Genomic DNA, 14742 nt, shown 5'->3' on the forward strand with positions numbered 1-14742 from the left:
ACCAAAATTCTAACTCTCTCTCGAGTACACATTTCAATGGACGCCTCTTTAGGTGCTTCCAGTAGGATTTCATATGCATTTAGCAATGGTTTTTGTTCTATGAGACATTAGATTTGGACCTACATACTACTGTGTGATATTTTTTCTTACAACAAGATAGTTCGTCTTGATGATATATTTTTAGTTTCTTGGTGTTGATTTCAAGAACACTGATTGTCGCAGAACTTGTTACTGGGTTGCCAGTATGGCAAACCCAGTCGGAATTTGCGTTTCATTTGTTGGTTTAATTTTTTTTGGTTTTTTTTTCCGTGTCGGTAAACGTCTTGCCTGTCACTCCCTTGTTAGATGGTGTCTTTGTGCACAGAGCCTTCTGCGCGTATTTTCTTAGGATCGAGAGGGTAGTGGGAAATGCGTAGATTTCTCTGGTGGACACAGTAGAATGATTAACTTAACCGGCAATGGCATCAAAAGTCATTGTAACGCGAATGGCGTGTGCATCTTTAAACAAAATATACCCTTTGGAGCTCAAGAATGGAACGTCAATTGGGTAAACAACTTAGGGGGTGAAATATAAATCTGTTGAATCTTTAAAGCGACGAGTAGTGGTCTTCGACAACAATTTCATTTTTCGCCGTTGGATATCAAGTAAGCTTTGTTTCTAACATTTTACTAACTTGGTATTATATACTGAAATCAAATGGCAATTCTTTTATGGGTTTAACAAACATTGAAGGAATCGAACGCCTTGAATGCATCACTGTGTTTACTGAAGTCGCATCTAAGTTTTATGGCAAGTCATTTTATGACTCAACTCAGCAAAGGTAAAAAATAATTGGAAATGTGACAGTGAAAGCTTATTTGAATGAAAGCTTGTTGTCTCTTTTCTGCTTTATTATTTACGGTCAAGGTTCTTTCGAATACGGTTTGATGTGAACTGTCAGAAATTTATTTAATTGCATATGCTTTGTGACACCAATTATGTGCACGCAATTGAAATAGGAAGGGTTTTGTGCCTCTCACAGCAAATGTGTTGTTTGTTTCAATAAACGTTTCGCTGGAAAAGATTTCCGTGATATTTCCACCTATTGTAAATTCATGTTGTGTAATTTTCGAGCTTAACAAATTTACATACATGTTTTGAAATGTGTTACGGGGAGGATTTTTGTGGTAGTGCACTGTAAGCAGTGCATAATTCACGAAAATAAACAGGTCTGTTGGAAGCGTGCTTGAGTTTCAACAAAATGAGCCCCAAAATCGGCAAAAAATTGTGACGCTGATGAATAATAAAGTAGCTGCTATTCTCAAAACGATGGAATTACCTGGTGATAAATAACCTCGTATTGGAAAGTAAATTTTTGACTTTGCAAAAACAATGGTCAACCTCAAGAGTTGGGCGATTGTGATCTTTGTGTTGAATTCGCACATTTCTTGTCAAACTTTATAACACTTGAAAGAAAAAGAAAACTAACAAAAACAAAAAGCCGGTATCTTGCCATCATTTGACACAGATGCTTCACTGTTTCGCGAGTAAACACGCCGCGGTAACTTGCGCCAGCTAAATTCGATGTCACTTTCGATTTTGCGATTTACTCGGTGCAGCCAAAAGTACAATAACAAAATTCAACTTAGCAAAAATCTCCCAAAATGTTTTTCGCTGATGGTAACTTTTTATATTCGTGGTGCAAAATTAATGTTGTTTTCATGTCGTAAATTTTGTTACTGATGGCAAATATTTTATTCTCCATCGACCGTCCTAAAACTTCCTTCTGCTCTTCCTAAAAACTGTGTATCAATATTTATTTACTTTTGCATCAATACTTGTTTTGCATAAAGCAAGCTAACAAAATCTGTACCTGGCTTGGTTCGCATTTGATAGCGTTAAAATACAATTTTCGTTCCTATGCTTCTGTTACGAAGTGGTATGTTTTTTAGGTCGCCCATCCAGATACTAACCCCGCCGGACGGGGTTTACGTTCACTGAACCTTTGTTTACAAAGCTGTTAGATGCTCAGAGTGCACGCTTAAACTTGTGGTGAAAAGAAGTTGTGAGGGAACTTGAAAATGATCAACATGTCAGCCCAGAAGCCAATGTTTCTCGATTCCCTTTTACTTTCTTCAATCTTTCTGGGATCAGTACTTTGCTAGTAACCACATGTCTTCTCAGGGGGCTATTTATCTAAGATCGTGTACTGTTAGACCTACATATTACGCAAAGGCAACTTGAATCTCCTGGAAGACAAAACGCAGCTCAGTTGACAATATGGAATAGGGCGCTGTGTTACTTCAGTACCACACGTAAGCAATGCGTGTCTATTTTTTCTAAAGATGACAGGAATTTCTTCTTTCTGACATATGATTAATAGGCTGGTAGCCAGGTTTTTAACCTCAGAAAAGTATTTGCTTTGTCGTATGAACGTGTGAGCCAAAGGGCCTCTGCTGGTACGACTTCTGGGTGACCCCTTAAATGGTCTTAATGACCCCCGACTTGAAAAAAATTGCCTGGAACGCTGCAGTTTATGACGAAATCCGATAGAAAATCGAGTAATTTCAGTTTTTAGTGGACAACAATCTGGTACCAGAATAATTCTAAGTATTTTACAGTCCTTTTTACATTTCCTGAAAGCTAAAGATATAAATATTTGCCTGAAATAACACCGAAAACAATTTCCCATGGGAACGAGAAAAATTAAATTTCAACGTTCAGAGAAATTGTAAAATTGTTCATCAGTTTCATTTCACCAGTACTTTCAAGTGTTTCTTACGAAGTTAAACAGTTTTTTTTTGACGTTTGGTGTTGCTAGAAATGATCTTTTTTCAGAAGATATTTAATACAGGCGTACAGAAGTTTGCAATACCATGTTTATAATCTTGGTACTAGGTTTTTGTTCACTTGTTACTCGAACTTCTGGCGGATTCCGTCTTAATACCACCCAACTCAGTCCCTTCGTACCACAGGCAGCCCAGTGTACGCTCACGGAGCGTCTAGGTTTAGTATTCATCTTCACAACTTCCGGGTCCTTACTGTATGCATTCACTATAGTACTAAACACATGCGTCCGGCGACAGGCTCTGCGAAATCTACATGAAGACGAGACCAGGGATGAGAATGAAAAGTCTAAGGATGGACGGGTGCACTTAGTGGGTTGGATCTCATGGACTGACAAACTTTGCACAATAATACCATCCTTTCAAAATCCACGTCAATCTTTGGCCACAACACGTAAAATCTGGCCAACGCCTTCATCTTTGTGATCCCAGGATGAGTTTCATGCAACTCCTTCAGTACTTCTTTCTGTAATGAAGTTGGAATGACTACAAGAGTGCCCCAAATTGACAGTAAACATCCTTGCTCTAATGTCAGCTCATCCTTTTTGTTCTTGAAAGGAACACGTTCAGGGTCAACCATTATAGGCCATCCAGACAGGGTATATCTGTAAACCCTCGATAAAAGTGGATCCACTGCTGTTTTCTTCTTAATCATTTCACTAGTGACGTTAGAAATATCCCCGTGTTCTAGAAAATAACAGTTAACAGTTGGACTCTCGGGAGACCACACCTGTGGCAGAGGAAGGCGAGACATGAGATCTGCATCTAATTGTAATTGTAGAACTGAAGAATAGGAGCCCCAACGTTGTAGTCTTGCAGCTGCATGAACAGGTACTGGACGGTCTGGTCCCATAAGGGTAAGCAGTGGGCGGTGGTCAGTTAAAATAGTAAAAGGCCTGCCGTAAAGGTACTGATGAAATCGCTTGAGGCCTCCTTGTCCAACTTTGAATCGTTGCGATGTGCTTGCGTCAGGATGCGAGATGCAAAAGCAATAGGACAATACTGTCCATCAATGCAGTGAGATAGCACAGCTCCAGCACCATAGGAAGATGCATCACATGCCAAATGCAGAGGCAAAGAATCATCATAATGAACCAGAGTTTGTGAATTTAATAACAACTCTTTTATCTTTACAAAAGCCTCTTCTTCTGTTTTGGTCCACCTCCAAGGGATGTCTTTCTTCAAAAGGTTATTCAGTGGAGCTAAATCCGTAGAGTGATTCTTTAGAAACCGTGAATAGAACATCGAGTCCCAGAGATGACTTCAAAGATGTAACATCTAAAGGTTTGGGGGTATCACGGACTGCTGCCAACTTCTCATCAGTGGGTTGTAAATCCCTCACCATCAATTACATGTCCCAGGTACTGAACTGATGTTTTTTTGGCCTTCTTTAGTTGAAACCCCGCAGCAGAAAGCTTCTCAAACACTTGACATTGAGAGTTCAAATGATCATCTTTATCCACACCAGCAACAAAAATACCATCGAGGAAGCAGACTTCCGCTTGGAATACCAGCTATGGTACTGTCCATAATTCTTTGGAAAATTGCAGGTTCCAAATGAACTCCATTAGGTAACCACTTGAAGGAAAACAGGCCAACACGAGTATTTGTAGTAACATAGGGCTGTGACTCCTTTGCAAGTGGAATCTGGTGGTAAGCTTGACTCATGTCTAGAATACTGAAAACTTTACAACTTCTCAAAGCCTCATGAAGATCATCTAATTTTGGAAGAGAGTAGGTCTCAACATGTGCACAGAAATTATATGTTAAGCTGAAATCTCCACAAATACGTACTTCCTCGGAATTCTTTTTGCCAACTATGACAATTGGGGCAGCACAAGGGGCAGAAGCAACTCTGTCAATCACAACATCACGTTCCATCTTCAACAGTGCAGTTTCAACCTTAGATTTCAGTGCATATGGAACTGACCTTGCTTTGTGGAATTTGGGCTCTTTGTTGACCTTTAAATCCCACTGGTGGGCCATTGTAACATCCCAAATTAGACTGGAAAACCACAAGAAACCCAACAAGACACAAATGCAGTTATTTCGTACGTAGCGCGCCTGACGTTTTTACAGGAAGAAAACATCATGGTTCTCAGGGCAACCAATTTTGTTGGCAAGGTACTTCTGGCAAAAATTTCTTACAAACCCGCCACTCTGTAAGATCAGGGGCACCCAACGAATCTGTTCCTCACATTATCTGTTCCCCAGAGGAATCTTGCTGGCTGGCAAAAATACAGGTGTTTCGATGAGCTTGCTGGGAAATTTTGTTATTGGTAGAGGTTTTGCCTGGGAATTATTGACTTTTACTAGCATTTCAATCCGAGCTGGCTGTAGAAACTCTGAAGACTGAGGACGACTAAAAAAAAAAAAAAAAAAGAACTCCTTCCCTCTCTCCCAAACGTACGACGGCCGGTCAGAGTGATTGCGCTTGCGGAAAAAACCTGTTTTGTCCCGGTTTTGTCGCTTTTGTTCGGTCGTTTTAGATCGAGGGATTTGAAAGCGCGCGGAATTCCTGGCTGGGAAATAAATTTGATCAGCTGGCTGGGAAACCAACCAATTTTATCTAGCTGGCTGGGAAATTTCTTGTGTGTCTTGCTGGGAAAAAGGAACAGATAATGTTTTCCCAGCAACACTGAAAAACACCTGAGAATGCCTTAATAACATTTATTTTCATTAACTGGGGTATAATAATACATTTTACAACAAATTGGTCGTTGGGTGCCCCTGTAAGATTGGGCATTTGCAGTAATTTAAATGTGATGGCATCAAGACAACGCTTCACTCTTGCTTGCTGTGTCTATCGCGAAAACATGCTTTTTTGCAAATTCCCTGATTTTATCTTTAGCGCAAATAATGATTAGGGCTAGGTTTCACGTACACAACTCGTGCATAAGCACAAGCAACAGACGCAGACGCAGTAGCGTTTCGATAATTGGTACCATTCGTTAGAACAATAAGTTAAGTTTATGGTACGGGTAAATCAGCCTTAACTGATGAGCGACTTCCCGTATATACAAAATGCCACTTAATGTTAAAAAAAAAAAAAAAAAATCCGCTGGGAATTAATCTGGTGATATGATTATGTAGAATGATTAAAAGAAATCAATAAACTTATCGGCACAATTCATTAAAAAAAGAAATGTAGATATTTGAAGTGCGGGCTGTGGACGAAAGAGAGAAACGATCCTCGCACTTTTCTGCACACTTTAAGTAATTGTGTCTAATGGACACCTGAAAAATACAGGTGGCTACAATGGGATTTGAACCCATGACATCTGCAATACAGGTGCAATGTAGAGTGTTTTCACTCACGTGATCAGGAACCATTTTTTTTCCACCGAAACAAAGGAAAACGCTTTCATGATAATAGAACTGAAACTCAGAGGATTAGTTGGGTACACTAACGTGGCTGCCGTTTTATTGTTTTAGTACACCAACATGGCCGCCGTGACGTCACGTGAAAACACTCTACATTTTTATTTCATTGAGTCCTTCACGGGAACACATGAGTCCAACAAATTTACTTGCTCTCAACTGTGTGGCTTCATAGCTCGTTTTATAGTGGAGCATTTCACCAGTATCGCTGAGGCCATGGTTTCATGTGAAGCCACCTGAATTTTTCAGATGTTTAGAAGAGACAGTCCAGATAGGTGCGAGGATCATTTCTCTCTTTTTCACAATTTATTAACGCTCACGTCCTTTTTAACTCGTGGAAAAGCGAAGCGTAGGAACGAGCTGTTGTGGACACTGCGATTTGCAAATGTGTCACTCATCCACTAAGGAGGGTCCCCAATAGAGTTCTGCAATCCCGCCATCCCGATCAAAATTTCTTCTTCATCCCGAAATCCCGAACGTTTTTATCGGTCAATCCCGATACCGGTCATGACGTGACAGCATGATGTCCAAACCTCGACGTCAATTACAACTACAGTTACAACTACACCTACAAGGAGTCAAAAAAGACTTCATCAAAGGCGAGGCTCAGAGACTTCGTAGAACAAACTCTTCTAAAAAAAAATTTGAAGAGCACATCCAACATTTGAAATCACGCTAACGTGAAAGAGGTTATCACGAGCGTATTGTTCAAAAGAATCTCTCAGAAATGCAACGTAACAACAGGAAACTGGCACGCCTTCAAAAACCACAGGGGCACCCAACGAGAATATAGTTCAAAACCACTTAAACATAGCATTGTTAATCGTATTTCAGTATTTAAACGGTAGATATAAGCATATTTCTATGTCCTAAGAATTTTTCATCTGTTCGGATTCCCTAGCTGAAAGTCTAGTGATCCGAAAATTATAGGTATCAAAACTTTCCTTTTCGAAAATCTCAGCCAGAAAAAAGACTCCCGAAAATTCTAGGTGACCTTTTTAGGGTAAAAATCCGTTAAAAATGGGCAATTATACCATGTTTTAGATGTTCGAAAATCCTAGGACAGGCAGGCAAGCAAGGAATTTTACAACAAATGTTCCGAAAATTCTAGATTTCAAATCGTCTTCCGAATAGATATTTTCCGAAACTTGACGTTGGGTGCCCCTGAAACCACAGGAGAGCAAACGAATCTTGCCTTTCGTTAAACAATACCACCCAGCAGTGACGAACTTAAAACACATCATCATGAAAGAATGGCATTTAATAAAGCGACGACCATTGCTCAAAGAAATCTACAAAAACCCGCCCATCATGTTACAAAAGAGGGCAGTCAATAAAAGATATACTCGTGAGAGCGAAATTACCTAAGCGAAAGGCTAGAACACGCGCTAAGGAGTCGTGTAGGTCCGCCAATCCGTAAACTTAAATTTCCGGTCGTTTCCGTCGTTGCCGAGGGAGAAAGTTGAGTTTATTTTTGGTTGTCAGAAATCCCGGATGTCGGGGCTTCAAGTGACGATTTCCCGGATCCCGTTTCGCGTCCCGTCCTTCGATGAAATCCCGATCCCATATTTCTTTAGAATCCCGAATCCTGGGCTCCAAAAAGGCCAAATCTCGGATTCTGAAAACCCTGTTGAGGACCCTCACTAAGGTGAAGATATCTTCGTAACTAGTCGGCCCCAACCGAGTATGTTCGACATTTGCGATCCATTTGCCGTAGATTCATCGTTTTCGAAAGCCCCTCTCCCGCACTGAGTGCAGCTTTTTCACAGGACGATTACAAACGATTGTACGTGGCTTCAATTGGACTTTGAATGTTTCAAATGAGTGCTATAGCCAAATTGGAGGCTGAATTTCTGAGCCTTTGACTCGCCAAGGCACTAAAACGGCTAAACATGACGAGGAGACGTCGACGAGCATTTATTTGCTGCTCCGATGGGGCAACCAGGGCTCCCTGGTTATTTAATCTTACTGCCTGTAGGGCTAGTGAAAATAAAAAGTTTCGAATTTTCCGCGTTTTGATGTTTCCGGTTGCTGCTTTTAAAATATTTAAATCATTTTCTTTGCTTCCTTCTGTAGAATAATTCATTGCCTAACTAGTGAATTCCATGGTAAATTTTACACTAAAAACCGATATCGCATGAATCACAAAGCAATGAGTGTGATATCGGCTTTTCCAGTAAAATTTATTTTTCAATTCACCAGTTTGACAATGATTTTTTGTCGAACCGCACGAGGTTAAAGAAAACAAGCACACCCTCAGTGAGTGAATGAAAGGAAAAAAGCCATTTCAGAGTTAACTGTCAATACCCAGCGAATAGAAATCACGCTAAAATTAGAAGCCATAAAAAAACTTTGTCAAAAAAAATAGTTTTACAGATGTACATTATTCCACTTTATCTCTGAAAACGAGATCATTCACATTTTGATTTATTTCATTGAAACACGCCAGCTTGGCTTAGAACAAGTATCGGCAAAATACGGCAATGCAACCAAGAAAGGACGAACTTCAAACAAGATCCGCTTCAACACTAAATTACCTCTAGGGGCTTTAATTAACAAGCTTCTGAAATCGCAAGCTAGTGAAATTTCCACCTAATTTTACGAGAACTCTTTTCGATTACGTATTTATAATATAAGGGCAAAATTTTCTTGTCACTGTCGAGGCACATCGAAAACCACTTGGGCAAACGGACTAAAAGTGCACTTGTTCGCTCGCATTTTAAAGCAAAACAAACAAACAATTCAACTTTATCTTTGTGTCCAAAATAGTGCAGATAATTGTTATTTAATTCCAGTTGTCAATAAAAATTCGAGTTTCAATCCTGAACAAAGGAAAAACCGATTAAACCACTTTTTTAAAAATACGCATCCACTTTGAATAACGCATCCGTAAAAATAACAAACGTTTTAGTGCCCAAGGAAAGAATTTGTGGAATCACTTCTTCGAACAAGTATGAACTATTACTGGTATTATGTTTTGTCGTTGTCGTTCTCTTTCGCTCTTCTTTCGTTTCTGTTCTAGTCATAGGTCCTCCAGGCATCATGTAACCTTTTCAGAGGTTCTAAAGATATGCCAAAAATTGCAATACAGAGAAAAAAGCAGCTCTAAGCAAATCAAAAATAAACACTCAGCTTTAAGTTTATATCCCTCCGATGCTTGATTTGAATGAGTGCGTAGCCGCCAGTGTGGACCTCAGCTATCATGATTTGTCAAACTGGATTGAAACCAGCGAAAAGGCAGAAAGATAACATTTTCCGTTTTCCACCTGAACACGAAAAGCGTTGACTGTGTAAGAACTATACCTCGGTTGAGCCTGCACTCCAATCGAAAACCAGTACCTGGTCAGCGGTCAACTTAAAAAAAGCTGACCTCGTTGAGCTCTAAGCTTGAGCCCGCGATATGGTCCTTGTTTTGACAGGAGTCAATTGATCAAAAACATGGATGTCCAATATCAGATGTATGCTGTAAACTAGCTTGATACTGGTCACATTGGCATACATAGAGGGGTGGACGGACGTACGTACGGACGTTTATGACGTCATGGCGGTAAAACCATATTTTCTGGCATCGATGGGTTACGATAGTTTCTTAACTATGGTGCTCCGCGTGCGCCCCTTTGGCCGTGCAACTGAATACGCGGGAATCTTGACAAGTCACGGTGCAACGTTGTCGACAGGACACAAATATTCTTTGTCAGCTGCTATTTAGTTGTTATTCCTTAACATTACATAGGATGAACAAAAACTTTTAAATACTTCCAAAGTCAACTCCGCGCAAATTGCTAAATTCAGTCCAATCTTCGGACTCCGCCAGACTAGATGTGTTGATCAGGGCTCCATCATCTGTTACAAAAAAAATGTTATATGACGAGTCATTGCAATTCGTCCTGGTAAATTCAACGAATTTGGTCGCCTTTGTTGCATGTCTTCGACACCAGTAGGACTTGATTTTATTAGACATTTCGATATGAATTGAAGTTTTCTGTCACGCACCGCGGTCTGCAAGCCACGTTGTTTATTTCACGGGGAAAAAACTTCTTTTGCCTTGGATAATAAACTTTTATTAGCACTTGGACAATTTTTTTTTTAAATGTGACAAGCTGTGGCATTAAAGCTGTTAATTAAGGGGCCGCCGACGTTAGTGCGGTCTGACACATTTTTAGTACGCGTGTCACAAAATTGAAGAGAAAGAAGGACAATTTAAAAAAAGAAAAGAATGTAAATTGTAATCTTTTAAACTCTGTCCTTAGTCACCATAAATTTTACATTTGAAATTGTGAACTTTTTTACTGTATCCTAAAGCTCTCGCCATTTTTCTTTGGCTGAACGAACAACACTTTCCTTTGCAAGACCTTGAGTCAGACCTTTGTTTACCCGAATATAACGCGCGATAAACTTTTCATACTTGGATATTGGGTCTTTGTAGATCAGGTATCCTGCGCGTTTAGTTTCTTTCACATCGTTCCCAGCAAGGTTAGTTGTTTTGACATCTCGCCGAACAAGAAGAAAGCTCGCGGCATCAGAGTAGCGAAAGAGGAACGCATACATGACTGGGAAAATGGATTGCCAACGGACCACATGTTTAAAACAACTTGGGGGCTAGCGATTGTGGCTTTTCCTTTGAATACTGTACTTAGAAGGAGATACAATTAGGATCAACAGGAAAATGAGGTTGTACAGGTAGGATAGATCAGACTTTTATGTATGATGTTCTCGCCACTTCTTAAAGCAGTCAATTTTATTTATACCGGTCGCTGACATCTCCCTGTAGTAAAGTGTATGTGAATATTCCTAATCAGCTGTAGCGAGTGGAGCCAGAAAGAGACTTCAAGGGCAGCACAATTGCAAGTGGACGTCAAGGAGGGGGAAGTGGGTCCGACCTAAACGTCCAGTTGACGTTAAGCGGGGACAAAGTGAATATGTCGACGGCCCCTAAAACAACTGAGCTGTCCGTTTAGTTTTGTTGATGCCTTGCGCCTTGTGTTAGAAATTTCCACTGATCGAACAATCACGCTAAAAATTTGATTTTACATCATTCAGAATCTTCCTGAATCTTGGTCCGAATCTTCAGAAGCGGAAGTATATCCCTTTTCTTATACGTTTTAATTTTCTCGCGCATAATTTCCAGCAGTTCATCATCTATCTTGACCACGTCCTCGGCAAAAATAAAACTTTCTTCTTTTGACAAACGAGGGAGCCATATGTGATGCGAACTTGTATTGATCCAAACCGTGGGTTAAAAATTAACACTACTAGCTCTAGCTGTGCCACAGGTGGCCCAAACTCTGTATTGTGTTTTGAATGGAGAGAGCCTGTATGGAGAGTTTTAATGGATATAAATCTAAGGGCTTAATAAAAGAAACAAGTACTATTGTTATATAGCTGAATTTTCCCCCAACAGCGCGCGCGCTCTCATTGGTTACTTCGAGGTCACGTGACATCTAACAATAAAACTGTTTCCCACCAAAAGTCTCTGAGCGGGCAACAGGGCAAAATTTATGACGTCAGAGGGTAACAGTGCACTGTTACCTGCGAATGTTGACTGACGACCATTGTTGTTATTGCCATTGCACGTTTTTCTTTTTGTGCTATATGAACAAATCACTCGGAAAACAGTTGATTTTGTTTCCCTTGAATTTCAATGTTTCCCTCGGCTGCGCCTCGGGGAAACATTGAGATTCTCGGAAAACAAAATCAACTGTTTCCCTCGGGACCAGTCATTAAGTGTTTAATGTTGCACTCACTTGTCTGTTGTCTCTTTGTGATCGTTCTTGGGTAATTTGGTGCCATTCTCTTCTGTGTTTCGCAAGATACCCTAAACCGAAGACCTATCTCTAAAAGAGAGAGAAGGTAGAAAACGCACACCAGTCGATCAGCCCAGCTAACCGAGAAATCGAGCCAAAAATGTAGCCAAAATCCTTCAATCCGTCTCAATCTCGGCCAGCAACATGTTCGAAGGTTCTATCGAACATCTATTTGAGAAAAGTGTCCTGCTATCTATTGGGCGAAGGAAAATTTGCCACAAAATTTCAATTTTGCCTTCTATGAACAATCTTGTGACGATCAGCCGTGCACCCAAACGGTCAATTGGTGACAAGTCACTGTTCCCATAGTACAAATCTTTCCCTCCATCCCTCCCCGGACTTGACAAAATTCCTTGTATGAATCCTCACGCTCCTTAAGTCCGCAGAGGAGTGGATCGAAAAATTTGTACTAAAAAGGGAGCGGTGACTTATCACCAACTGACCGTTTGGGTGCACGGCTGATCATCACAATAATGTTGACAAGGCGAAATTAAAATTTTGTGGCAATTTTTCCTTCGCACAGTGGATAGCAAGACTATTTTCTGGATAGGGAAGGGTTACGTTTTTGCAAACATTGGCCGTGTAGCACTTACATTTCAACAGACTTAACTGATTAAAGTGTCATGTGATGTGCTAGTTTTCTACCCCATATGAAACATGTGAGCGTTAGCCCTACTAATAGAAATGGGCCCACGCAAGGACAGAGAAAAACTCTGACCAGGGTAGGAATTGAACCCACGACCTTCGAATTAGATCACCGCTGCTCTACCGACTGAGATACAAGGTCGACCGGACCAGGCCATGGGAACTGAAGATGTTAAAGTCACGGGAATGAACATGTACAAGTACAAGGAAGGGTTACGTTTTTGCAAACGTTGGCCGTGTAGCGCTTGTATTTCAACAGTTCCCACGGCCTGTCCCGTCTGACGTTGTAGCTCAGGCGGTGATCTAACCTAAAGGTCGTGGATTCAATTCTCACCCTGGTCAGAGTTTTTCTCTCAACTCACATGGTTCATATGGTGTAGAAAACTAGCACTTCACATTACACTCTTATCAGTTAAGTCTATTTTTCTGGATAGATGTTCGATAGATTCTTCGAACATTTCGTTGGCCAAGTTTGAGGCGGATTAAAGGATTTTACCTACCTTTTTTAGCTCGATTTCTCGGTTTCGCTTGGCCGATCGACTGGCGAGCGTTTCCTACCTTCCCTTTCTTTTAGAGATAGGTGTTCGGTTGAGGATATCTCGCGAAATAGAGGTCAGAATTGCACCACATTACCAAAGAACGATCACAACGAGACAACAGACAAGTAAGTACAACATAAGTGCTTGTTTCTTTTATAAAGCCATAGAAGCTAACTCTGATTGTGCATAAACATTAAATGATTTTCACATGTTTAATACCGTCACTTCAAGTTGAACGGGCTTTAAAAAATTTGACCAAAAATATACTGAACGGGCTAGGGAAAAAATCGTTCTCTTTAGTCGGGCTTTAGAAAAATAGAGGCCAAGGCAATAGGGACTTTAAGATCTACGACGCGGTCGTCAACGAGAACGCCACGAAACAACAATATCATTGGTTAAAAGAGGAAAAAATCATTGTGCTGCACGTGCGGCACGCATTTTAGCAAATAATCGTGCGGTTCTCCGCACAATAACGACGTGAAATCACCAAGTTTGAGGTTTTGACGACAACGCGAGCGTTCAAACGTGAATCTTTCATTCTTTATCTTTGCTCTGAAATCGCTCGTACCAATCTATTTTTAGGACACTTCGCCCACATTGTACGACGCGAACAAGATGGCCTAATCGCGAGAAACTTAAGATGGTGCAAAGTTACATTTTGAGGTGACGTTTTCGTCGACGTCGCCGTCGTAGATCTTAAACTCCCTATTTATTTTTCTCCGACGCGGTCCTCCTTACAAATAATGAACCGTCCCTAAAACCAGTGTTCAACCTTTCTTCTTCACAAAAAACAGTTTCTGAATCTAAAAGGGTCTTTCCCTCAATTATGCACGAAAACAAGAGCACCAGGGGTAACTACCTAACTCGACATATCAAATTAACCCGTTTCTTCATATCTTGTTTTTCAAAGGCTCCTCAGCTAACGCTAAAAAAGCGTTCTTGTTTATTTATTCATACTTGTAGCTCTGTACCCTGCTCTGCACATAACCTTTTGGATGCCACTATGTCTTAGACCCGAATTACAAGACCTGACTCTCTTCAATAATTGTCCAAATAACAACAACACGACCATAACGAAACTGGGTAAAAACCACTCACTTTGAAGATGAATCGAAATACGCAGTAAACAATGATACCTTCCAAAGAGTCTCTAGCCTCATAGGCACATGCTGACACATATATGGTCTTTGGAATGACAGAAAAGTTAATGAACTTAACAAATTAAATATCTAACATTCCTTCAAATGTGCCTTTATGTGACGTGTGCAGCAAAAGCTGGTCAATAAAGCTTTAGCTTAGCGAAAGGGAATTGCATAGTACTAGCCATGCATATTCTGACAAACTGCAAGTAAAGTTCACTACAAGCTTTCCACTGGTAAAATTAATTTTCATCCACGAGTTAGCCAATGGCGTACTTTGAATTGATTAGATCGGTTATTCGCGGGTTCCACTGTATGTATTACTTGGAAAGTTTCTTACTTTGAGCACATTTATTTCTTAAATTCATTCATTTACATCTAATATTTATTGATTCAGCAAAATCCTCG

The 14742-nt window shown here is 40.4% G+C and overlaps 1 protein-coding gene across 1 annotated transcript in view; it reads right to left on the reverse strand.

The window, feature by feature from the left end:
- LOC137991263 (uncharacterized) overlaps window positions 1-3679 on the reverse strand; it is a 4734-nt gene extending 1055 nt beyond the window's left edge. Inside the window, exon 1 of the mRNA XM_068836375.1 lies at window positions 3182-3679. Coding sequence (XP_068692476.1) covers window positions 3182-3679 — 498 coding nt within the window. The remainder of the gene's footprint in view (window positions 1-3181) is intronic.
- Window positions 3680-14742: the final 11063 nt, after the last annotated feature.

The sequence above is a fragment of the Montipora foliosa genome, chromosome 2 (genome assembly GCF_036669935.1).
Source record: "Montipora foliosa isolate CH-2021 chromosome 2, ASM3666993v2, whole genome shotgun sequence".
NCBI classification, from domain to species: Eukaryota; Metazoa; Cnidaria; class Anthozoa; order Scleractinia; family Acroporidae; genus Montipora; species Montipora foliosa.